Source organism: Martes martes (genome assembly GCF_963455335.1).
Source record: "Martes martes genome assembly, chromosome: 9".
NCBI lineage: Eukaryota > Metazoa > Chordata > Mammalia > Carnivora > Mustelidae > Martes > Martes martes.
In genome coordinates this window covers 98,976,325-99,002,598 of record NC_137896.1, presented here as the reverse complement: position 1 = coordinate 99,002,598, position 26,274 = coordinate 98,976,325, and the positions used below count along the sequence as shown (strand labels likewise).

The window sequence follows — 26,274 nt, the reverse complement described above, 5'->3', positions numbered from 1 at the left end:
TCTGTGCTCTGCCTGACGCCTGCTTCTCCCTCTCCCACTCTCCCTGCTTGTGTTTCCTCTCTTGCTGTGTCTCTGTCGAATAAACAAAATCTTAAAAAAAAAAAAAAAGAAAGAAAGAAAGATAATAGAGAGCAAAAGAACCCCACTCCCTGACTTCAGTAAGTTGAGGCTCCACGGACAGGTATCCAGAGACCAGGCCACCTCTTTCCCAACAGTAAAGGGAGTTCACATACAGGGAACCAGGAACCACATCTGAGGCTGGGAGGCGGAGAGTGGGAAGGGAGTGGTAAGCTGGGCGTGGGGGTGGAGGGCGGGGGAGGGGGGGCAGGTTTTGGGGTGGGGGTAGTATTCCAAACACAGGGCCGGAGGAATCCTGCACAATGCCCTCCCCTGTAAGAGATTCCTGGTACACACTGGTGTGTTAATGGCCCCCGAAGTCCTGTCCCACCCAATAACATCCCAAGGATGTTACTCTGAGAAATGCTGAGAGAGGCATTATTGTTCTTGTAGCCTACAAGAACCTTCCGTATGAAACAAAAGCTCTTGTTCGTATTACTGGAAAACTATGCGTCTTCTCAGAACAGCCAAAATACCTTGGGGTTGCTAATGTAATCCTCAAGTATTTTCCTTGGCACAGACCTATAAAAACATATGGCTTCCACAACTGCTGACATACTCCCAGTATCACAGATGAGGGAAAACCCACAGCTACAAACCAGTGGGCCAGAATCAAAGGTCCACCTCCAGCACAGACATCTGCTTCATTTTGGGAAAGACGTATGTACAGCCTAGGGGCGCCTGGGTGGCTCAGTTGGTTAAGTGTCTGACTCGATCTCAGCTCAGGTCATGATCTCAGGATTGTGAAATAGAGGCCGGTATTAGCTTTGGAGCTAGGTGTGGAACCCGCTTAAGACTTTTCTCTCTTCCCTCTCCCTTTGCCCCTCCCCCCCCAAAAAGATGTGCTCACAGCCTCAATACTGGGATGAACTGAGAAAACCATCCAAAGGGGCACCTGGTGGCTTAGTTGGTTAAATATCTGCCTTTGGCTCAGTCATGATATCAGGGTCCTGGGATCGAACCCCACATCAGGCTCCCTGTTCAGCAAGGTGTCTCCATCTCCCTCTCCCCCTGCCCCCTGCTTGTGTGTTCGCACTCTCTCCCAAATAAATTCTTCAAAAAAAGAGAGAGAGAAAAACCTGTAAAAAAAAAAAAAAAAAAAAAAGTAAAAGAAAAAAAAGATCAACCACCAATGATCAAGTTATCAAAGATTAAACCCCGAAAGATACCAGAAGTGAACAATGACTCCCCTTGTTAGGCTACAATGCCCAGAAGGAAGACAGATTTTGTTGTTTATTATATAAGATGCATAAAGAAGGAAATATAAATAAATAACAAACACACATGTGCAGATTTTGTGTATAAAGTACTGTGCTAGCGGTGACAGTGATCAAAAGGGACAGATGACAGCCAGGGTCCTTGCAATCCAAAACTGATTATCAGTAAGTGCCCAGAGAATGGTTCAGTATAAAGACTAAATTTTACAGGGGCTGGGAGGTCCTGAAAACCCAGGACTGCTAATGCTGATAATGAGTTTGCCTTAACAAAGCCCTTACTGTAGGTCCCAGACAATGTTCTCCATGCTTGCATACAACCTTATTTCATCTTTGCAACTATGAGGTAGGTCCTAGGAATATAACCAAATACGGCCTTGGTCTCGAGAGTCAGTGGAAATCTGTTCTTCGGCTTCAGCTTCAACCTTCAGAAGGCCTGAATTTCTGCTTGGTTAATGATCATGTAGTCACAGGGATGACCAACATATTTAATTAATGCAACAATGTGAGAAATAAGGAAATGAAGTTTGTCTGAATTCATCATCATTATCTGAACATGTCCCTTCAAAAACAGGGAAGGATTCTTTTTCTTTAATGATTTATTTATTTGTCAGAGACAGAGAGCGAAAGCACGAGTGAGCACAAGCAGGGGGAGCAGCAGGCAGGGAGTTCCCCACTGAGAGAGGAACCTGATGAGGGACTCGATCCCAAAACCTTGGGATCATGACCTGAGCCAAAAGTAGATGCTTAAGCAACTGAGCCACCCAGACGTCCCCAGGGAACCATTCTACATGTGAAGTTTAGGGGAAATCTCCTTATGAACTTTACTTCTTGAAATGTTATCAGTTGGCAGAAGTATGTTATTTTTTATTGGAAGAATACAATATAAGCATGAAACATTAATCTTATACAGAAAACAATTACAATGTGCAACCACAATTCTTAAATAGGACTAATTACCTGCGTTACTAATATTAAGAGTACATTAAAAAGGAGAACAGTACATACTTTTTGAGCAAATGTTTATCAATGTTTTTAAATTACAATAGGCATACTATATTCTACTTCGAAACTCTATAGAAATGCGTAGTGTGCTCATAACATTAAATAGAGTAACCCTTAGAAACGATATATGCACCCTCAGCATTCAGACTATGGTCTCTAAATAACATTTTTCACTAAAAGGAATCAGAGATCCTTCTAGAAATAGCTGATCTGGGAAGGGGGAAAGCACAAGATGAGCCTGGAATGTCCTCCCATAACAGGAAGCAGGGAACCATCAAAGACCACTGGGATCGTGTCCAAAGGACTCAGGAGCCAATGGGAAGAGGCTCCCACTAGCTAAAGATGGAACAACTGGGAGTATCAATTAGAATAATTGATACTAGGACACCTGGGTGGCTCAGTCCGTTGGGTGCCTGCCTTCTGCTCAGGTCATGATCCCAGGGTCCTGAGATCGGGTCCCACACTGGGCTCCCTGCTGGGGAGCAGGGGGTTGGGGGGAATTGCTTCTCCCTCTACCCCTCCCCACTGCATGTATGTGTGTGTGTGTGTGTGTGTGTGTGTGTGTGTGTGTGTATATATATATATATATATGTATTTTTTTTTTTTAAGTAGCATAGATGAGGGCCACCTGGGTGGCTCTGTCAGTTAAGCATCTGACTCTGAATTTCAGCTCAGGTCATGATCTCAGGGTCTCAAGCTCTAGGACTCAGCCCCACATTGGGCTCTGCACTCGGTACAGAATCTGCTTGAGGATTGTCTCCCTCTCCCTCTGCCCCTCTCTCCACTCATGTACACTCATGCTCTTTCTAAAATAAGTCAATGCATCTTTTAAAAAAATGTAGCTGATAGATGAAGAAGGAATGATACAGATAGACTACCACCATTTTGAAACTGCTAATGATGCTAATGAGCCATCAGTGGCTGAGAATTTCACAGACAACCAGACCTTAAGTGTTTCGTAAAATAAGGACACCATCTATGAAAGAAACTTTGAAAAATAAATTAAAGAGGAGAGAGAAAGAGAGAGAGAGAGAACCCTGAAGCTTGATCATGAATCTAAATTCAGGGATCTCCCCCTACCTGCTGGATACGATGTTGCCTGAATCTTAAGTCACTTAATAAAGCCAAACCGAGGGGCCCCTGGGTGGCTCAGTCAGTTAAGCATCTGCCTTGGGCTCAGGTCATGATCTCAGAGTCCCGGGGATCAAGCCCTGCATCAGGCTCCCTGCTCAGCAGGGAGTCTGCTTCTCTCTCTCTCGCTGCTGTTCCCCCTGCTAATGTTCTCTCTCAAATAAATAAAATCTTAAAAATAAATAAATAAATAAAGCCAAATAGATTTTCAAATTAAAAAAAGAAAGAAAGAAAAGAAAAGAATCTAAATCCAGCTAACAATTGTCAGGAACTACAAGGGACAGAAAAACATGTTACAGGACATCATAAGGTTGCATTTAACAAAATCCAGACTGTGAAAAACTCCACAGGAGTCATCAGATAAAAACCTAAAAACTTAAGTAGGAAGTTCTTTACATTCTCTGAAGAGTGCAGAGCAGAATGCCAAGTTTGCTACCTCAATATTTCATAAGATTGCAAAATCATGTACCACACTTTCTTGATAAATCACCTATGATCCAAGCACAATAAAGATGAAGAAAACCATGAAAAGAGGAAACTGTCATAAAAAAAACAACAACCCAATACTCATTTTTTTTCATCCCCCATGGACCAAAAAGATCCTTGTTCTTCATCTTAGTATTCACAAAGATGTGGTCGAGCATCCCAGAAATGATCTAGGCACTTACAGAGCTGTGAAATTATAATTCTTGCACTACAATGTCAAACTCTTCCAAATGTGACCATCAATTTGGCCACTGCAGAGTAATAACTGTTTCTGATAAGAAACATCAGTGGATACTAAACAACGGATGAAAGTTTGATGAGAAACAGGTTATTTATGTAGTCACAAAGTATCTTCCCACAAGACACTTACTAATTACAAAGAGGAAAAATAGTAACTTCCTCGGAGGAACCTGGCAGACACCATTTTTACCAAGTGATCAAAATTAACATCAACTGTAGCAGGAGAAAAATAGATGGTGCCTGGTGAGAAGCAGAGAACCCGGTAGCAACATAGAACCTGAATCTATTCATGAAGAAACATCTGGGGGAAAAAAACAGAATTCAAAGTTCCTCTACAAAATAAATGGCTTGGAGTCTTCAAAAGTGAGGAATTCAAGAGACACAAGACAAAAGAGCTGTTCTAGACTGAAGGAGGCTAAACAGACACAACCAAGTGTAACACATGACTTGGCTCATCCTGGACACCCCTCCCTCTTTTTTTTTTTTTTATTGAAGATTTTATTTTTAAGTAATATCTACAACCAACGTAGGGCTTGAATTCACAACCCTGAGATCAAGAGTCAAATGCTCCTTGGATTAAGCCAGCCAGGCGCCCCCCCCCCCCAAATTCTTTTAAATGTTTTCTTCTGCTACAAAAGACAGTTTAAAGAGAAGTAGCAACATCTGATAAGGTCTTCAGATGAGACAATAGGCCTATGTTAATGCCCTGATTTGATAACCACATTGAGGTGATTGTCTCTGGTGTTAGAACATACCTATGAAATTATCTAGGAGTAAGGGAGCACTGTATTTGCAACTTACTTTCAAATGGCTCAAATATAAAGTTACAGAAAAACAGAAAGATAAAAAGAATATAGCAAATAATAACATTTGGGGAAATCTAGAGGAAAATACGTGGGAATTGTTTGTACTATTTTGTACTTTCTCTATATCTGAAATTATCTTAAAAAGTTAAAACTAACATGAACTAACGGTATATATGTCATTCTGTTGAGAGCTATTTGATTAAGAATTCACACAAACTGTCAATTCTGTTACAGTGATATGTAACTCTTTCCAGAGTTTAATTGATAACCATATAAATTCATAATCTGCACTAAGAAGTGAAAGATGATGTGCTAATTACTTTTGTTGAAGCATTTCTGGTCCCCCTGTGACTATACCATTTAATCATTTCTTATAAAGATATTTTAAAATACTGTAGGAAAACATCCACTTATTAAGATATTGGTTAAGGGGCGCCTGGGTGGCTCAGTGGGTTAAAGCCTCTGCCTTGGGCTTGGGTCATGATCTCAGGGTCCTGGGATCGAGCCCCACATCAGGCTCTCTGCACAGTGGGGAGCCTGCTTCCCTTCTTCTCTCTCTGTCTGCCTCTCTGCCTACTTGTGATCTCTGTCAAATAAATAAAATCTTAAAAAAAAAGATATTGGTTAAAATTTTTGGTCACCAAACATCTTAATAAAGTTGTAATAATACTACAAATTATCTGGGTGACATTACTCATTTCGTTTTATATCCCAGAGATTCATTCTATGATGCATTTAGTTTTAGTCTTGCGCAAATCCTGGTTTGTTTTTTTAAGTTTTATTTCTTTATTTGTCAGAGAGAGAGCACAAGCAGGGGAGTGGCAGGCAGAGGCAGAGGGAGAAGCATGCTGCCTGCTGAGCAGAGCCCAATGCGGGACTCCATCCCAGGACCCTGGGATCATGACCTGAGTCAAATGAGCCACCCAGGCATCCCAAATCCTGGTTTTGAAATGCAGTCTATTCGCAGCCAAAATGTTAATTCAGTAACCTTCAAATACACCATTATCCCCATTTTGCCAAAGAGCACCCTAGGATAGGATACAGGAACACAGAGCCAGACCAGGGCTGGACTGGGCTTCAAGGGGAGGTCAACTGTGGCCAAACTCAAGTCCCAGACCCCTTTAGCCATACTGCCTCCCCAAGGGAAAGGAGTAGCCTGTCAGCAGGGTCTGCTCCTCCATCCCTCAGGCCTTGGGATGCTCACCATGCCCAACTCCTTTCTCCTCCTTCAATGCCAAGCAAACACAACCGCTTTTAAGGGGGGGCTCTCCCAAACTCCAGCTGCTCTCACCATCCTAGCCCCTCCCTGTGTTAATTCTCCTTGTGAGAGCCTTGCCATCATGACCCATTTCCCACTCCAGAATTCAGCACCAGAGTCTCCCTCCCTGACAAGCATTTTATCACAGAAAAGATTATGTTGTAGAAGTGTTTTCATGTCACATATCTACACTCCTACTCTAATATTCTACCTCCCTGCTCTGGGACCCTCCTAGAAAATAGTTAAATAGATAATATAATTGATAAGCAAAGACTATATCCAATTTACATATAAAATAATATTCAGGGCTCCTGGGTGGCTCAGTCGGTTAAGCACCTGGTTAAGCGTCTGCCTTCGGCTCAGGTGGTCCTGGGATCCGGCCCCGCCTCCACAGCTCCCTGCTCAGTGGGGAGTCTGTGTCTCCCTCTGCCCTTCTGCCCACTTGTGCTCTCTCTCCCTCAATAAATAAACAAATAAAATCTTAAAAAAAAAAAGAAAAGAAAAGAAAAGAAAAAGTAATATTCTGGGGCACCTGGCTGACTCGGTTGGTGGAGCACGTGACTCCTTTCTGGGTTCAAGCCCCAGGTTGGATGTTGAGACTACTTGAAAATAAAATCTTAAAACAAAGAAAAGAGAAGAATATTCACGTATGCACAAGCAAGTCGGACTTGGCTGGGAGTAGGAAGCAGGCAATAGACCGAGTCAACAGATGCACCTGACAACATTTTATATTGTGGTATCTGAAGAAACAAGTTCACCACCTCAAGATGTGAGAAGAAAAACACAAGGGAAATTGGAGGGAACAGATTATATGGAGCCACAGAGCACAGAAAAGCAAAGAAAGAGACAACAATGAACACTATCTCTGAAACTGTAAAGAGACCAGCCACCGAAGCTGTGACTGTCCCAGGCAGAAGCAGGGATTAAGGTGCCCCTGAGGGAAAGGGCTGGAAAGGCCACCAAAATGAATAAATTCAGACATGTTACTTCTCACTCCTCTTTAACTTGTACACACTTTAACTTGTACATCATTTCTTCGTCCCTTGTTCCAAAGGGCATTTTCACATGAATTTGGTGGTCAATGCTCAGTAGAGGGGCAGGCTAGCACAGTGGCTGGAATGATGGCTCCAACACTTTCCAGAAAGGGAACTGGGGGCCCCTCACTTACACTCTGTCTCAGCTTCCTCTGGGATAAGACAGATTATGAGACCAAACGTGCAGGCATTCAATGTAGTAAGAGTTGTAAACAGTACCACACAGTGCCCCAAGAACACTGCAGGTGCCTACAGGCTTTTTTAAAAAATGCTGATGTTTAAATATTCATGCTGTCAATATTCAACATATGTCTGGGAGTCACTTATGCATCAGGTGTTACAGTTTAATAAAATAAAGAAGTATTTTAGGTGCACTTCCTTTGTGGCACTACGGGGCTCACTGTAGACCCCCAAGTAGTGGAGAGAGTAAAGCCTGATGATGGAACCGAGCCCTAGTCCTGTTTCCATCCTTCCTAACTGTTGGCTCCCGGGCAAGCTCACAATCTCCCTGAGCTTCTGCTGCTCACGGGTGGGGTGGGCTGGATGCTCCCTTCTTGCAGAAGAATCTCAGGGAGGACCACCCCTAGCAGGTAAGTGGTATACATCCATCTGACCTTAGCAACCCCAATTTAGACTTTTTGAAATTTATGGAGAAAAATATAGTCCCAAACACCAGAAATCACTACTGCCAACGAATCTGGACTTGTAAACGGATCAGCTTTTCATACCACTTATTCCTACTTCTTTTGTTTTTCTTCCTCATTGTTAGATCCGTCTTTTTTTTTTTTTTAAAGTAAGCTCCAGGGATGCCTGGCTGGCTCAGCTGGTTAAGCCTCTGCCTTCAGTTCAGGTCATGATCCTGGGGTCCTGGGATCAAGCCCCAAAACAGGATCCCTGCTCAGTGGAGAGTCTGCTTCTCCCTCTCCCTCTGCCCCTCCCCTGCTTGTGCTCTGGCTCTTAAACAAATAAATAAATAAAGCTCTAAGCCCAACATGGGACTTGAACTCAAGACCCTGAGTCCAAAAAAAAAAAAAGACCCTGAGTCAAATGCTCCACTAACTGAGCCAGCCAGATGTCCCTAGGTCCAGCTATCTTTTTTTTTTTTTTTAAGATTTTTTAATTCATTTGTCAGAGAGAGTGAGCACAGGCAGACAGAAAGGCAGGCAGAGGCAGAGGGAGAAGCAGGCTCCCTGCTGAGCAAGGAGCCTGATGTGGGACTTGATCCCAGGACCCTGGGATCATGACCTGAGCTGAAGGCAGCTGCTTAGCCAACTGAGCCACCCAGGCGTCCCCCAGCTATCTTTTAATCATAGCTTTACTATCTCTCTCTCTCTCTCTCTTTTTTTTTTTTTTTGTTTTCTGCATGTTTTTTGACAGAGGTTCCTACAAATAATGGTCCCATTCACTGTATGAGGTATAAGACATTTATCTCACTAAGATTTAGTGTCTTGTAATACCCAGATCTCCAGAAGGGCTTAGCTAGGGCCCCAAATGTCTCCCCAATGTCTATCAACCATACTCAGTACTCTATACCATGCTACTGTTTTCAGAAAGAGGCCACCTGAAGGATAATCTGGGAAGTGAAAGAAGAAGCACCAAATGACCTGAATCCTAATTTCAAATCATCTTACACCCACACTGCCCCCCCACACACAGAAAGGGGAGTAGAGAGGAGACTGATACATTCTCTGCAATTCTTTTTTTTTTTTAAGATTTTATTTATTTATTTGACAGAGATCACAAGTAGGCACGGAGGCAGGCCGAGAGAGAGAAAGGGAAGCAGGCTCCCTGCTGAGCAGAGAGCCCGATGTGGGGCTGGATCCCAGGACCCCAGGATCATGACCTGAGCCGAAGGCAGAGGCTTTAACCCACTGAGCCACCCAGGCGCCCCCATTCTCTGCAATTCTTTAAAATAATTCTCTGTGTAAATGTTTGGTATTTATTTAATAGTCAATTTACTGAAATAGTTATAAATGACCGCAACTGATTTTTAACTTAGAGAGCTTTAAAAAGGCAACGAATTTATCCAATATTTTATAAAATAAACAATAAGGGAATAATATTTGCACGCTTGGTTCACCAGAGCTTGGTTTATTAACCAAACGATGTTGTAATACAAATTGCAGGGGTGGCAAGCAAGTTGGCTCCTCCCCTCTTCTTCTACACCAGAGACGCACTTGTGTATTCCCCCCAGGCCTCACCGATTTCAGCAAGGAAAAACTGTCCCCAAGTTCAAAAAAGTTCTAATGTTAGTAGACAACCACTTTTATCTTCAAAGAGGGTAACGTGTGGTGGTGAACTTCTGGGGGCCACGCACGAGAGGTTATTTAAGTCCTCCCGAGTACAGTCCTCGTAGAACAACTTAAACCCCAGCCGCTCACTTCAACAGCTGTTTATTCAGGAAGGTGCGTTCCCAGGTCCAATTTGTTAAGTCAGGACAAATCTATGCACCCCCGACCACAACTGATAACTCCCACTGGGATTTCTGAACTGAGAAACAAAGGTCAGCTGTCCTCACCATGGGAGGAGGACTTAGTTACATCAGGCACATGAGCAGTCACAAGGGTAGAATGGGAAGACCTAGACTTTAAACTCACAACCAAGTTGAAATCTTTGCACCATCAATTACCACTGGTGTGACCTTGAACAAGAAACTTGACCCCTACTAGTCTGCCTGAACAGCAGCAAAATGGGAATAACAAGTACCTACTTCCTAGCAGATTAGAAGCTATAAGAAATATTAAGGTTTTAAGAGCTACTGCCAGGTGCTTTCCAAATGGGGTGGAGTTTTTTTTTTTTTAAGATATTATTTATTTATTTGACAGAGAGAGACACAACGAGAGAGGGAACAGAAGCAGGGGGAGTGGGAGAAGCAGGCTTCCTGCCAAGCAGGGAGCCTGATGCGGGGCTCGATCCCTGGACCTTGGGATCATGACCTGAGCCAAAGGCAGACACCCAGAGACTGAGCCACCCAGGCGCCCTTGGGGGGTTATTAACACCCTTCAGGAACAGCAAACGAGAGCACCCACTTTCCCATACATGCGCCAGCAGTTAAAAGTCATATTAAGGCAAAATCTCTGGTAATTTGGTAGGGGAAAAAAAGAGATCCTTTTCTTTATTAGCATTTTTTTTTCTTTATTAGCATTTTTTTTCTTTATTAGCATGTCTCGACTACCTAGGAGGCTGAACATTAGTTTCACAGATGTGGTTGTTATTTGTAGTTTCTTCTTTCGGGAATTTTTTGTTTCTATTTATTTTATGATTACTTTCTACAACTACGGTGAAAACTTGGGGCCTTGCTCCTCTTGAATGAAACAGATATCTTTTCTTCTTTTTTTTTTAAGATTTGTTTATTTGAGGGGCGCCTGGGTGGCTCAATGGGTTAAAGCCTCTGCCTTCAGCTCAGGTCACGATGGCGGGGTCCTGGGATTGAGCCCCACATCAGGCTCTCTGCTCAGCGGGGACCCTGCTTCCCCCTCCCTCCTTCTGCCTGCCTCTCTGCCTACTTGTGATCTCTGTCAAATAAATAAATAAAATCTTTTAAAAAATAAATTAAAAAACAAAAAAACAAAAAAAAGAGATTTGTTTATTTGAGAGAGAGCGTGTGCATGGGGGGAGGGGCAGAGGCAGAGATTCTGGAAGCCAACTCCCCACTGAGATTTCTAAAATGCTATAGCACAGTCTGGGAGTATGAGTGTGAATTCATTTCCTGTCCTGAGGACTCCAGGTAACTAGTTATCACCCTTACCACTTCCACAAAACCTTCTGAAAAGGGCTGTGTTTAGGAAAACATTCTTATGGTTTACTCTCAAACTCTGAAATGTATTTCTAAACTAATTGTTCATTTTCCCTTGAAGATCTGCAGGCTATATATATAACAAAAATATTTAGGATTCCAAAATTTATTTTAGAAACTTAAAGGTATCTGTCAATGGAGGTAACTCAGAGTGTCTCTAAAACCTTATGAGTCTAATAAAGAAAATCTCCAGCGCCCCAGCATTGCTCACTGAGCCGCCCATAAGGTAGAGAGGAAAGGGCGAGCCCCCTTTATTTCCCTTGTGTTCCCTTTATTCCCGAATGAAAAGGTTTTGGAAACTGCAATTTGTTTCATCGTCCCTGAAATCCAATCCAGTCTGGGAGAAGATAATAAAGCATGGGACATATAAAAACCTCCAAAAATACATTATCAGATTAGCCCATTTGGGCAGTTTTCTTCATGCTTTTAAGCAGGACAGTCCTTTCCCATCCCAATTATTTATCACATCCCAGTAACTGCCTCTGACAGCAAATGAGTTGTATTTTGATTTCCATCTTTATCCTCCTTCAAAATCAGCCAGCTGCAGACATTAAAACGAGGAAACATGTCCCAGGTGTGTCCTAGCTCTCAATCAACAACCTTTCATTATTTAACACGGAGCTAAAAGGTTCCCAAAGGGTTTGGGTTTTCTCATGGGATTCGGAGAAAGGGCTTGTACTGCCAGAACATCCAGGACCCTCACCCTAGCCAACTGGCCCTTGGTTTGAGAACACCACAACTATCCAGCCACCCAATACACTGCCCCTCACTTTCTGCCAACCCCCCTCTTCCTTCCACACCTTCATCTGCACCTCTAGGGCCAGTCTGCACAATCAGAAGAACGTCTATCACTGAGCGTCCTCCATCACTGAAACAAGACTGACTTCTTCCCATTTCTAGTCCCATCCCTTCTTCCTCCGTCTTCTCCCCCATTTGTCTTCCATCCCACGCTACTGCCCTACAAACAAGCTCCCACTCCAGCATCCCAGACAGACTCTTCTCCAAGGCACCTGGCTCCTCTTTCCCTCCTCTCACCACAGCCAAACTTCAATAGGTTGTCCAGAGTCTGGTTTTCAACATCTTCTGGGTTACGGTAGACAGGAAATGTGTAAGGTACACAGAGGGCACGAGGGGAGGCTGCCTGCCAATCTGGGCTGGGGTTCTGGCTGCAGGAGGGATGGGCCACTCCCTGGGACCAATCCATAGCATAGCGCCCGGGCACGCAGCTGGGAAGTGCTGAGCCAATATCTCTCCTTATCTTTATCACCCCCACTTGCCTGGGTTACTTGTCTCACTGGGCACCAATAACTTCCTAATTGGTACATTCCCAAAGCTCCTCTTCACGCCGCCATCTTCTCGTCTTTTCTTCATGGCATCCGACACGGAGGACCAGCTTCTAGGATGTCACAGGATCTAGGTATGCCTCTTACCTCGGTGAGACTCCTTTCCATGCTGCCTCAGTGACTTCTTTCTCTGCTCTGAGCATCCTGTCCCTTCTTGCATCACCTAGTTGCTGCGGTATCAACTATCCACTCATCATCCCCTCAGACCCCATGCGTGTCCGATGAAACTCAGCACTTCCTCCAGACGAAAGCCCCTCACAGCCTGTGTGAGCTCTGTTACTGCCAAAATGACCAGTGGGCATCTGTCCAGCATGTCGTAGGCAAAGATGGTGCACCAGGGCCCCACCGAGAAGGCATTCCCCCAGGTCACGGAGGCCTAGGCAGAGAGAGTTAACTGTGACATCAGCCACCTTCTGCCTCCACTTCCTACCCCTTTCTGCAGAAATTCAAGCAACCATTCCAGTCTCTCCCATCCTATCCTTCCTCTCCATTCAGATACTCTTGGACACTTTTCACCTCTGCCTGGACTCCCAGGAGTCTCCTAACTCTCATAGCTCCTTCCAGGTCCTCTCCCTCCAATCACTATGATCTAAGCACACAAACCAGTCGCATCACTTCCCAGCATAACTTTTAAAACGGCTCCCTCCTGCTTTTGCCTAAGACCGATTCTTTCACTGACACACAAGGCTTCCCGGGCCCCTTATCCTTTCCAGGCAAATGGAATAACTTGTATTACCCCAAACAGCCCTGAACTTTTGGCCTTTCCTCTCCCAGTGCTGGCGTCTACCTCCTAACTGGGGTGGGAGAAGAGTGTACTGTTTGTTTCAATTTTTTATAATTAACAAGAATCACTTTCACTTAAAGAATGACTGAGTTTCAAGGATTAGTCTAGGTTTTGGCAGAGGAGGGGTGGTTTGTTTGTTGTTACTAGATTTTATTTTTAAGTAATTTCTACACCCAGTGTGGGACTCGAACTCACAACCTTGGGATCAACAGTCATATGCTCCACCGACCAGGCACCTCAGGGACAAGTTCAAAACAACTTCCTCTCCGTATGTTCCTTGATCATGCTAGCCCAAAACAACTTTTCTATTCTCTTTCCTCTGAAAATTCTTCTCTGGATTTTGTGGGCTCTCAACACCATACAGTGGTCTATGTTCATACTGCTTCAATTCTTAAGCCCCGTAGAGCAAAGCTGGGCCTACTTCATCCTATTTCCTGCTGCTCATGACAGGTCCTCAGTAAATATCAGATGAACTTGAGGAGTTCCGAATTAATCTTGAGGGTGCCGATCTAAAGTTCCCCAGTTTGGCACGTAAAGTTGACTTTAAACCGGAACGCAAGCAGGAAGCTGTACCGTACAGATCTGGATTGATTGCAGCTTCCAATGACTTAACCATTTAAATTATTTTTCAGGTCACTATTTTTGGGGTAACACTGCACATCACTGTAAAGGCAGGAACACTCTGTTCAAGGTTAGATTTCTGTTTGTATCCTAGCCTACTTTCTCCTCCAGAATCCCAAGAAGTGAGATCAATGAAGAAGTAGTCCAACCTATAACTTTCCAAAAGTAAAGCAAGTCAGGCATTCCCCACTGGATCCACCCACGCACCCAAAGGAAAAAGACAGCGTTCAAGCTCCCTCCACAGACTCTGTCACCCGTTGTCATCCCATCACCCTAGAAATCCAAGGCCAAAACTGCAGCAAGCCAGGCAGGGCCCCTGCAAAAGCTCATTCCATGTAAAAAACTCTCATTAAACACTGAGTTATACTAGAGGGGAGAGGGACAGAAGTTATATTTAGATGAGATGGCTTTAAAGAATTTTACCAAAAGCAGCATGTTTATATACTGATCTTCCAAAAGAAAAGGATTTACTTATTCACTCCTACATACAAGTCCTAAAGACAAACCACTTCTCCCTCTGTACACAAAGATGTCTGCTGGGGTTCCTTGGTGTCAGAAGGAACCAGGCGCATCCAGGATGCTAGCCAGACTGGCCATGGGCAGCGGTGGGATATGAAGGACTGAAAGCAGGCACACATCTGGAGAACAGAACTGTTTCCTACAGAAACCTGAGTGGAGCTGGTGTGAGGAAGGTGTCCCGCGGATGACGCTTGAGCTACATGATAGCTCTTAAATGTAGAAACTGGACCCCAAAACTAGAGACTCCCTTGGCAACTCTACCTAGAACTGTTCTTTTCCAAAATGTAATCAGCACTCACGCCGTGGTCCACCGCCTCTCTACCAGCTCCTAGCTAAGTCACCGAACCACATTTCAGCATTTTCGTCTGGGCCCTTATTAGTCTTAACACTATTTTCGACAACCACTTTCTCCCGCGTTGGCTTACGTTTTCCTAACGAAAAACCGGTCAAGGACACCAACGTGGTTTAGTAAACTCGTGAAGCCTTTTCGCTCTGAAGGAGCAAACGACGGTTTGTGACTCTTACTCATCTCTTCACAGGCCACGGGGTCCCCAGGGCTCCAGAGGAGAATGAATCATGGGCGGGAGGCTTGGCACACACCCCAGGCTAAGGGGACCTCTTCTCTAAAGAGCCTCAGGAAGAGGCCACTTCCCAGCCTCCCAGCCAAGCCAGAGTGCAGGGCAAAGGTAAGGCATGGGGAAGAGATGCCCAAATTGCAGGACGGGCCAGCTGCCTCCCCACCCCACCCCCGCCCCCCAGTCAGCCCAGCAGGAATTACGCCAGGGGATGAGGGTGTTGCAGCCCTGCTGCTTGCAATTCCTAGGGTCAATTAACACCCTGAGAACATCCCAGCCAATCCCGACTTTTGCTTGTGGCTTGGTTTTTCCAGAAAGCATGAGAGCAGCACAGAACTGAAGTCACCTAATTTTATACTACTCATAGGCTTTAGAGGACCAACGCCTAAGGTCGTGAAATGTAGTAGTAAAAGAACAACAAAAAAAAGACCTGGGATGCCAAGAGAGAGCAGATCATATATTCCAGGCACCCCTGTCCTGCCCCACCCCTCCCCTATCCCCTCTCTATCTGCATTCCTTTTACCAGGCCTGGACCCCAACCGAGGGTCACTTTGTCTGCACCTACAGTTTGCCCACTGCGAGAATCCCTTTAATTACAATATAATCACCCACAGGAAAAGCATCATCTCAACCTTACCGTCCAGACAATCAAGTGCTTAAGTGTTTCCTCACTTGCTTTCCTAAAAGCCTATGATGTTCAAGGAGAGGGTCAAAAGGAGCAGGTTGGGGAGCTCATCTAACGGCAGGAAACGTTCCCAACGAACTTCGTAACCAGGCAGGCCTAACACCATTAGGGGCACAGAAGGGGCACAGGAACTACAGGGAAACTGAACTTAGTTCTGTCGGGGCAGTTCACCAGGGGGACAGGCCTATGTATGGGAGTGGGACAGGGCACCCTAAATTCCTTAGGGAAGGTTGACAGCAAGAGATGTGAGCGCCCTGGAGGCTTAAAAGGAAGACGGTGACATGGGCCTGGGCAGGGAACAACTGCAGGAAAGAGCAGGGACAGTCAGAGACAGGCAGAGAAAGGCTGGCTTCTCCAAGGAGGGCTCCAAAATTCCCCAGCAGGCTTGGATTTAGTCATCAGGAATCCCCGGTACCAGCGAGAATCAGCCTGTGAAAGTTCTTAGGCAAAAGAACATGTAAGGTGGAAGAAGGAAGAAAGGACAGTGGAAGATGCTGACAGAAAGAAGGGAGCCGACACAAACGGAAAAACCATCCCCCTGGGGCTCTCGGGGTAGGGGTGGGGAGCAGAGGAAGACAGGCAGTTGTCAGGGCCACCGTTTAAAGAGGAAGAATGAAAACACCCTAAAGAGGATCGGGTGGGTGGAAGGGAATAGCCTGCTCCAGGGAAATGATTGGTCGTATTTGGGACATTTCTGGTGACTTTATCTGCACCAGGACCTGGATCAGTGCTGACTCATGGACCTTAATGCCTCCCAGACTCTACTTTCCAGACATCTAATGGTAAATGGAAAAATGGGACTTTGCGAGCATCTCTCACAAAGTGACAGGGACCGGAGCAAAAAAGTGAGCTTTCAAAGCTTGCAGAAACGAGCTACACCTGCGCACAGAGAAAGGCATCAATGGAAACCTACGAAGTCAATGCAGCTTGTTTTGCTCAACTTTTACTTTACCCACTTTCAATATGAATGAGAAAAGGCACCAGTCAGATGCCCATATCCAGCTTAGATTCAGGACTTCCTGGGGTGCTCCAAAGCGGGGACAAAGCTGCGGGGGCTTCCCGGCTTGAAAGGTGAAGGTGTGTGGTCCCACGCCCCTCTCCCCAGGTCAGAGACCCCCACCTCCACTCCCACAACCCTTCCGGCTAGGAGAGCGCCTCCACCGAGCCCAACACGGTGCCTCCGCTCTCTACCGACTCTGTACCACGCCAGCAAGCAGCGCCCATTTCCCACCAAGCATTTCTCAGACGGCCCTTTAGTTTTGATCACTATTTAAGGACAGCTTAAGCGAAAAGTGAATTTGTCGGACCTGCTCCTGAAGCGCCAACACCTCCCGCCCCCGAATCAAGAACTAACTGGCGGGCACTGGTAAGCAAAAAGAACCACCACGGCGCGCGTGGCGCCCAAGGGACAGCGCGCAAGAGCCTGGCACACAGTCACAGGAGGTAGGCGCTCACCGAATATCCGCCATCGGACCTAGCACCTGGGCAGCCGGCCCCGGGGAGGGGTGAGTTGGCGGCTCGGGGGACACAAAGGCCTTGCCAGCCCAGCGCTGCGCCCCTCGCGACGCGGGGGGCGCGAGTTTAGGGCCAGGGAGGGGGCGATGGAATCCTCCCTCATTTGCACGTCGTCTGGGGCCCGGTCAATTTGCTTAATCACGGCTCTAAATGCCAGCGCGCAGCACACAATGCGCGCCCATTAACAGGTTTAAAGTGTCGCAGCGCTCGCTTTAAATGAGAAAAGCCGGCAACAAAGAGGGAAAAAGCCAAGTTCCTCAACTTGAAGAATGCCTCGGGTCACCCTCCAAATCATCTAGGCGAGTTTAAAATCCCAAGCTCCACAGAACAGTTGAGGCCCCTGCTCCACGGCTGGGAGTGGGGGGCTGGGGTGTGAATAATCCGCCGCGAATCCTGGGTTTCTTAGAAACCAACTCGCAGCCGCTCAGTGAAACTGAAGTCGGGGGCAACGTCGCCAACCCAGCTCCCCCGGCCCACTGCCCAACCGCCAGGGAAAGCTGACGGATTTCCAGGAAGGAAAGCGAGCCCCCCCCGCCCCCCGCGCCAAAAAAAGCCGGCACAAATCCAAGTTTTCCTTTACCGCCAGCAGCGAAATTCTGGAGGCCAGGGAAGACCCCCAGGAGTGGACCCCAAAGCCTCTCCCCAACAGAAGGGGAAAATGTAATGGAACTTTACTTTCATCCAGACGCTGCCCAGCGCAGCCTACCGCTCGGCCGCCACAGAATAGTTCAACTCCGCAAACATGTTCTGCCTGGGATCCTCCCCGGCCGGCCCCATCCCCCACCCCATCGCCGAGCCGGGGGGCGCATCCCGCCGTCCCGGCCTCCCACCCGCCCCGGCGCGGCCGGACAGGCACTCACCGTGCGCGCTCCTCCGGGAGACAAGGGTCCATTGGAGAGGTACGGACTGCTCAAGTCCGGGATCATCAGGAACGGGTACCCAGGGTACGGGGGGCCCTTAAAGAACGCGCCGTCCTGGGGCCTTCTCACTGCGGGCAAGACCGAGGCGGGGGTGAGGCCCAGGCCCCCGGGACGGTGAGGCGGCAGGGGACCCGGGGCGGGGACCGCGCTCCAGAACGGCTGTGGCCGCGGGGAGCGGAAAGCAGGGGCACGGCCGCGGGGCCGGGGGAACCGTGGGCGGCCTGAGCTGCGACGCTGGGCGCAAGGGGGCCCGGGACTGGGGGCTGCCGCGACCCACACGTACCTTCGGCGAAATAGTCCCGCGGCTTCTGGAAGGCGTCCCGGGCGGGCTGCGGGCGCCTCTCCGCCTGCGGAGGAGACACAAAGGCGAGGGCGGGTGAGCGGGCGCCGGGCCGGGGTCCCCCGGGGTCGGCCGCGGGAGCCTCCTTACCTCCGAGTCCGAGCTGCTGCTCTGGTTCTCCGACTCGTTGACCAGGGACGACTTGACCTCGTCCAAGTCCCGCTGCGCAGAGGCACTGTCGCTGCTCGGCTCCTGCTCCTCGCCCCCCTCGTCTTGGAAGGGGATCAGCTCGTCGTTCGCCCCGAGGTCGTCCCCTCCGCCCGCCGCCCCGGCGCCCGAGCCGCCGCCGCCGCCGCCCCCGCCGCCCCCGCCGCCGCCGCCGAGCTGGGGCATGGTGGGGCCGCGCGGGCCGGGGCCGCCGCTCTCCGAGCCCCTCGCCGCCCGCGCCCGGCCCGGCCCGGCCCGGCGCCCGCCCCTCCCTCTCTCCCTCCCGCTCGCCGGCCCGCTCGGCTCGCCGCCGCGGCGGCCGCAGCAACAAAGTTTGACAGGGCGTGGCCCCGCGCAAAGCGGGCCGGCGCGGCGGGGCCGGGGAGGGGGCGGCTCGGCTCGGGCCCCTCAGGCAGCGCCCAGCCCAGCGCTCCCCAACTCGCCGCCACCGCCGCCTGCTCCGCCGGGGCGTCCCAGCGCCTGGCCCGCCGGGGAGGGGCGAGCGGCGGAGGAAGGAGGGATCGCCGGCCTGGGCAGGGGGGCCGGAGGGAGGAGCCCCGGCTGCAAGCTGACACCCGCGCGCCTCGCGGAACCCGGAGAGCTCCGGCGCGCACACACTCACTTGCATTCACACTCGCACACCGCTCACTCACACCTTCCGGGGGCTGCGCCTCCCCGCCGCTCGTACCGTCCTCGCCCTCCGTCCCCCTCCCCGCCCTGGCCCCCTCCCCTGCGCCTCGCCCTGCGCCCCCGGCGGCCCGCCTGCACCCTCCAGCCCACCGCCCCCACCGCTAGGCATCCCCTAACTTTCTTCCAAAGAACCCCCAGAACTCCGCACCGCCTCCACACCCCCTCCCACCGCAGCGGCGCGCTGGCGGGCGGCACTGCCCCCTGCGGGCAAGCTTCGGACACACAGACCCGCCGCGGACACTCGCAGCCTGGAGTTCCGAGCACGGATCCTGGCAGTCGGCTTGCCCTCGCCGGATGCGTAGGACAGAGGATCGCGCAAGTTTATGGCACCCTGGAATACCCCGGGCGCCCGTCCGCTCCTCCTTCCTGCAGGGTTCCAACGCGCCCCCTCCCTAGCCTAGGCTTTTTACCTCATTGAGGTGTCCAAAGTCAGCCGCCGCTGAAATCCCAAAGATCACCTTCGCCGCGGAGTTCCGGACCAGGTCCGTCAACGAATAATGCACAGTCCTCGTTTCAGAGGGGATTCGGATTGGGTTCGTTGCGAAGGAAAATTGTGTGCCTGTGATCTCTGAAGCCGTCCACAGAGCTGCCTCGGAAGCCAAGGCATAAAAAATAACCCAACATCCTCGTGCTGAAAGAAATGCCTCTTAGAATTACGTTAAGATAGCATCCCTCTCCAGCCAGTTCGGGAAAGTTTAAAAAAGTGGATCTCGTGCCATCCACACTGGGGAAGTGTTGGCGAGAGCATCCATCTTAAAAGCGACTGAAAGGCAGTATGGAAACACCTAAAAACTATTTTCATCGCAAGTGGCAGGGAGCTTTCTACAGCGATTCCCCCCCACACGGACAAAGTCACAGATGCGAGGAAGTTCAAAGCTGCAGGGAGGTTGGGAAGAGGGGTTCTGGGTCTCACAGTGAGGGTCTGTGCAGCAACCAGCTCAACAGAATAAGGCCCCGGCACATATAGATCCTAGAATGACTTTAGAGAAACATTAAATGAAAGAAAGTATATACGGCCCTCTGTCTTTCATTTTCATTCTGTTTCTTAAAAATTAAATACATAGGGGTGCCTGGGTGGCTCAGTCGTTTAGCGTCTGCCTTTGGAGCGGGTCATGATCCCAGGGTCCTGGGATCAAGCTTCCCATCTGGGCTCTCTGCTCAGCAGGAAGCCTGCTTCTCCCTCCCCCCGCCTCCAAAAAAAAAAAAAAAAAAAAATATATATATATATATATATATATATATATATATATTTGTTTCTGCGTAGAAGAGTCTGTGAAGATATATATATATATATATCCCTCCCCCGCCTCCAAAAAAATATATATATATATTTGTTTCTGCGTATATATATATATATATTTGTTTCTGCGTAGAAGAGTCTGTGAAGATATAGATATATATATATATATATTTGTTTCGCGTAGAAGAGTCTGTGAAGATACACACCAAGTTATCAATAAATACATCTGAGAAAGGGGAGAGGTGAGAGGAGAGAGCCTGTTTTGTTCTGCTTTCTACATATTTTACTGTTTATCACAACCAAAGATGCCTTATCTCTTTCTCACACAATTAATACATGAATACAGCCTCAAACCTTTTTCAAACAATATCCATGGATCTGGAATAGCATCTTACTTTTATATATACATATAAAGATTTTATGTATTTATTTGACAGAGATGTAGAGAGAGAGCACGAGCAGGCCGATAAGCAGGCAGAGGGAGAGGGAGAAGCAGGCTCTCTGCTGAGCAGGAAGCCCGATGCAGGGCTCCATCCCAGGACCCTGAAATCACAACCTGAGCCAAAGGCAGCCGCTTAACCGACTGAGCCACCCAGGCGTCCCTGGAATAGCATCTTGGGTAAAGGGTAAAAATCCTTCCCACTTGTCACACCTCACTCCAGTGAGACACTGTTAGTGGTTGGGTGTATCCTTCCACACATTTTCCCAGGCCTGTGTAAACACATATACAAAGTTCAGATTTACCTCCACATAAACAGAATTATACTGTTCATATTATTGGGTGATACTTCATTTTTATAAGTTTCTAAAAGAAATTTTTTCATGTGGCCATAGACATATGAAAACCCTGTTGTGTTAGTTTCCCATGGTTACTGTAACAAATTATCCCAAACTTGGTGGCTTAAAACACTGGAAAGGCATTTGCTCACGGATGGGGAGGCCCGAAGTCCAAAATGAGTTTCACTAAATCAAAATCAATGTGTTGGCAGGGCCAAATTCCCTCCTGAGACTGTAGGGAGAATATATTCCTTGCCTCTTCTAGCTTCTGGCGGCTGCCTGCCTTCTATGAGATCTCGTCACTCTGGTTTCTGCCTCTGTGGTCACAAGGCCTCCATCTCTGCCTGTCCCATCTCTCTCTCTGCTTCCTTCTTAGAAGGAAGGACACTTGTGATGTCATTTAGGGCCCACCAAGATAATCTTGGATAATCTCCCCCACTCAACTTCCTTAATTTAATCACATCTGCAAAGACCCCTTTTCCTTATAAGGTAACATCCACAGGTTCCAGGGATTAGTACAGGGACATATCTTTGGGAGGAAGCCATTATCTGCCAGCCACACCTACCGCCCTGGAAGAAATGCAAACTGAAAACAGCACAGAGGTGCCATTTTTCACCTATCAGATTGGCAAAGGCAGAAACAGTTACACCCAGCACTGGTCCCCCTGCTGGGAAACAGAGAGCTGCTGGGCATGGCTATGTGTAACATTTCTGAAAGGAAATTTGGCAATAGCTATGAAAAACCTTGAAATGTATACACCTTTGACTCACCTATACACTTTTAGGATTTTATACCAAGAAAATAACCAGGCACACAAGGAAACCTGTACAAGTGTGTTCATCACAGTGAAAAGCTGGAAACAATCTCATTGTCTCCAGATAGGGAATTATTAAATAAAATCATGATGCATTCATTGGATGGAATGCTATGACGTTGTGAAAATATGTTTGTCCGTGTGGAAAGAGGCCCATGGTAGTGAAAGTAGCAGATTAAAATTAACGTATCTAGACTTCCGGGGGGGCTGGGTGGCTCAGTGGGCTAAGTGTCCCAAATCTTGATCTCAGGGTCCTGAGTTCAAGCCCGGAGTTGGACTCCATGCTGGGCATGGAGCCTATTAAAAAATAATAATAAATAAAATGTATATAGACTTCTGCTTCCCATTCTAATGGAATATTAATGTCAGATTGACTTTTCCATCAAGAACCACTATAAATGCTGGGTAAAATACTAAAATAAAATGACAACAAAACCCAGCTGATTTGAAGGCACCAGAGTGCATCAAATCGGCCAGGACTTAAGAAGTCAAGATACAAAGAGAAGGGAAGTTCACTGAGGTTTATACTGACTCCTATTTGATCCCCTAAGAGCACTTGGTGATTTGCAACATCGGGCAAAGAGGGCAAACAAGAAGCGACTGTCTGGAGCAGGCAAACTTGAGCCTCTGTTCCCTGTTCCCATAGGGCCTGTGAACTAAGAATATTTCTTACATTTTTTTAAATGGTTCCCCAAATAAATCAAAGAAGGGTAACCGTTTGTGACCTGAAAATTATACCAAATTCAAATCTCAGCGTTGATAAATAAAGTCTTAATCGAACATAGTCATGCTAAGTCCTGTATTGCCTATGGCTGCTTTAAGCTACAATGTCAGAATTTAGTACTTGCAACAAAGATTATATGTGGTGTTCTCATGGCTTCACACCACTACTCTCTACCGTACAAAGCAGAGATGAAGTGTTTCAAGTGCCATGTATATCACTCCGACAAAAGAACGAGGTGTTTATAGCCTGTAGTACCCATTACATTATTGACCAGCAAATACTTGGCAGAAAATACTTACTTTCTGTTTTTGGATTCTTTTTACAAACCATTCATTACTTGAAGACATTTTTGCCCGGATTGTATTTTTTGGTTTACTATTTCTGAAGGAATGATTATTCCTTGCAGCTGGTCCAAAAGTTGCCTGGCATGTAACACCAGCTTACTACAGAAGTATGTGTTTGAGGGACGCCTGTGTGACTCAGTCGGTTAAGCCACTGCCTTCTGCTCAGGTCATGATCCCAGGGTTCTGGGGTCGAGTCCCACATCAGGCTCCTTGCTCAGCAGGGAGCCTGCTTCTCTCTCCCACTCTGCCTGCTTGTGTGTGCTCTCTCTCTCTAATAAATAAATAAAATCTTAAAAAAAAAAAAAAAGTATGTGTTTGAAGCGCTGTTCACGTTGCTATAGGGTGTTCATGTTGGATCTGCTGTGGTTTATAATGAACTTTCCCAGCTCTGTCATTTAGTCTTTTTGTAAATATGGAATTAAATCATTCTATGGGAGCAAGAAGACACAGCCTACTCATTCCATGAGTTCTAAGAATTTTCCCATGTGTAAAAATCCCACTGAATCATCCCAATAAATGATTATTAAGCATTCTCTGGATGTAATAAATAAAGTTGCGCAAGAAACACATCTTCTCCGCTGTTCCCAAGATGAAGAACCATGCAAAAGCCAAAGTCATGAGTATTTTGGTTTGCATTAGGGTTCTGATCATTACAATGGGACTCTGGAAAGGTCAAGTTCATATCCTGAAGCTTTGGTTTCCTCATCTATGAAACAGGGAAACAGAGCCATGGGTTGCTCTATCTGCTCCTGATTGTACAGCTAAATTAGCTGTCAAGGACACTTTTGGCCTCATTTCCAATTGGGGAAATATGAAAGATGAGGTATAGGGGAGAGGACAATTTATCAGCATAAATTTTATGTTTCCGTGTTTTCCTCTAACAAGTTCACTTTCCTTTCTCAGTTTACTACAGACTTTCCAACTTCTGATCATTTTGTGTTATTGTTCCCAGCAAAATAACATATGCTTTGTTCTCTTTTTCTCTCTGATTTTGAAAGAGGAGATAGCACTCTAGTACTTTCCTCTAATATAGCTTCAAAATTATTCCAGTACTGGGGCACCTGGCTGTGGGCAGAGCAAGCCACACTTGATCTCAGGGTTGTGAGCTTCAGTCCCTCCCTGGTGTAGAGATTACTTAAGATCTCTTTCTTTCTTTCTCTTTTTTTAAGATTTATTTATTTTTGAGAGAGAGCAGCAGGGAGGGCCAGAGGGAAAGGAGAGAGTGTCTCAAGCAGACTCCAAGCTGAGCATGGAGCCCAATGTGGGACTAGATCTCACCACCCCGAGATCACAACCTGAGCTGAAATCAAGAGTCAGATGCTTAATCGACTGTGCCACCCAGGCACCCCCAAAATAAAATCGTTTAAAAAAAAGGAAAAAGTATTCCAGTATCTTGAAGTGGGGCATATGTGGTTTTGGTAAAGAGAGTTAATTTTTCCTGCCAGAGCCCTAGAATTAGCCAAATTCTGGCATAAACTTTCCAGTCCCAATTCTTGTCATCTTTTGGGTTTTTCGTTTATTTATATTTTTAAAGAAGGCTCCACACCCAACATGGGGCTTGAACTCATGACCCTGAGACCAAGGGCCACATGCTCTACTGACTAAGCCAGCCAGGTGCCCCATCTTTTGGGTTTTTAAATAGTATTTATTATCAGTTTTCCAAATCATGGAAAGAATATTGGTCCCTTAAAAATTCTGAAGGAATACCTACCAAGCAGTAAACAGTGCTATTTTCTGGAGATAAGCTAATAGGGAACTTTTTACCTGCTACATTTTGCATGTAGTGTGTATGTGCACGTGTGTGTATACGTGGATTAGGTTCCTAAAATATATATATTGAAAAAATTTGTGCCTTGTTATAGAAAACGGACAATTCATAAAATGCTGAAAACAGTGAAATATAAAAGGACGCAAACGCATGTTGCCGAATTGGTGTGGGCAAGACCCACTTGCCGTGGCTGGAACTGTATACCAGTTTCCACCTCGCACATTGCTGGTCTCACGCACTGGTTGGTGCTGCTGTCCTCCTTCCCTGTTCCCCCTGGGTGCGCCGCCAAGCCGCAGCTACCAATGCACCAAAAAGCACGTGCCATGACTCTGCTTCTTTGCATTATTATTATTATTCTTTAACATTTTATTTATTTATTTGTTGGGCAGAGAGAGAGAGCACAGGCAGGGGGAGCAGCAGAGGGAGAGGGAGAAGCAGGCTCTCCACTGAGCAGGGAGCCCAATGCCGGGCTTGATCCCAGGACCCTGGGATCATGATCTGAGCCGAAGGCTGACGTTGAACTGACTGAGCTGCCCCAGGGGCCCACTTCTTAGCATTATTAACCCCTGATTCAAAGTCCAAGGTGAATGTGTCTGTTTGTCAAAGTCTAGGTCATATGCCCTGTATCACAGCTGTAAGGGAAGAGTGGGAAAATGAGAGCTAGAAGAGCAGACACAGAATCTGATGAGATTTGTGTGCAGGTTTATTGGGGAATCATCTCAGGACCAACATCTGCAAATGAGGGAGCGAGGCAAGGTTAAGTTCGATGGAAGAGTTGAACTGCAAAGCAGTTGCAACGGAGGACTCAGTCAATCCCACAGAGAGCTCTAGAGCTGGAATAGCCCTTTGGATTTGCCCCAAATGGAGGCAAGGGGCCAGACCTTTGTTCTCATACACTGACTAGTCCTTGAATATGGGCTGCCACCAGAGGTGGGGGGGGGCATACTCTTGGGCAAGCCAACTCTCCTTTGCCCAGAACAGTTTCTAGGGAAAGATTCAGCGGTGAGCCATTGGCCGCCAAGAGTCCTGGTGGCTGAGGAAATGAGGATCTCTGTCCTAAAGGGGAATTCTCTGCGGCGCACCACAGCAGCCACGACAATCTGTCCCTTGCACCATTTGGATCTGCTTCCTTTCTATAGTCCGTTCACTTCATCTGGGAACAGCTCAAGGGCTCTGAATGATCTCATTTCCTGGGAAAACTTTTGTGAGAAAGGGTAGCAGGATAAAATAAACTCAGCGCTCACTACTTCAGCTTAGTTCACATTGCAGTGTCCCTCCCTGACGCACATTCTGGTGGAGAGTTCCAGACTTCTCTCACCTTCCATCTAGGAGGCTTCTCTGACGGATGGCCCAGACCCTCAGCACTGGAGCGGTCTGAGC

General features: G+C 47.2%; 1 protein-coding gene across 2 annotated transcripts in view; it reads right to left on the bottom strand.

The window, feature by feature from the left end:
• TCF7L1 (transcription factor 7 like 1) overlaps nucleotides 1-18,986 on the bottom strand; it is a 152,833-nt gene extending 133,847 nt beyond the window's left edge. Inside the window, exons 1-3 of one of the 2 annotated variants that reach the window (XM_080814847.1) lie at nucleotides 18,480-18,986; nucleotides 18,333-18,396; nucleotides 17,990-18,117 (exon numbers count right to left, since the gene is read on the bottom strand). In XM_080814847.1, coding sequence (XP_080670973.1) covers nucleotides 17,990-18,117; nucleotides 18,333-18,396; nucleotides 18,480-18,722 — 435 coding nt within the window. In that variant the 5' untranslated portion in view covers nucleotides 18,723-18,986. The remainder of the gene's footprint in view (nucleotides 1-17,989; nucleotides 18,118-18,332; nucleotides 18,397-18,479) is intronic. The other variant, XM_080814848.1, reaches the window with a different exon arrangement.
• Between the last annotated feature and the right edge of the window lie 7,288 nt (nucleotides 18,987-26,274).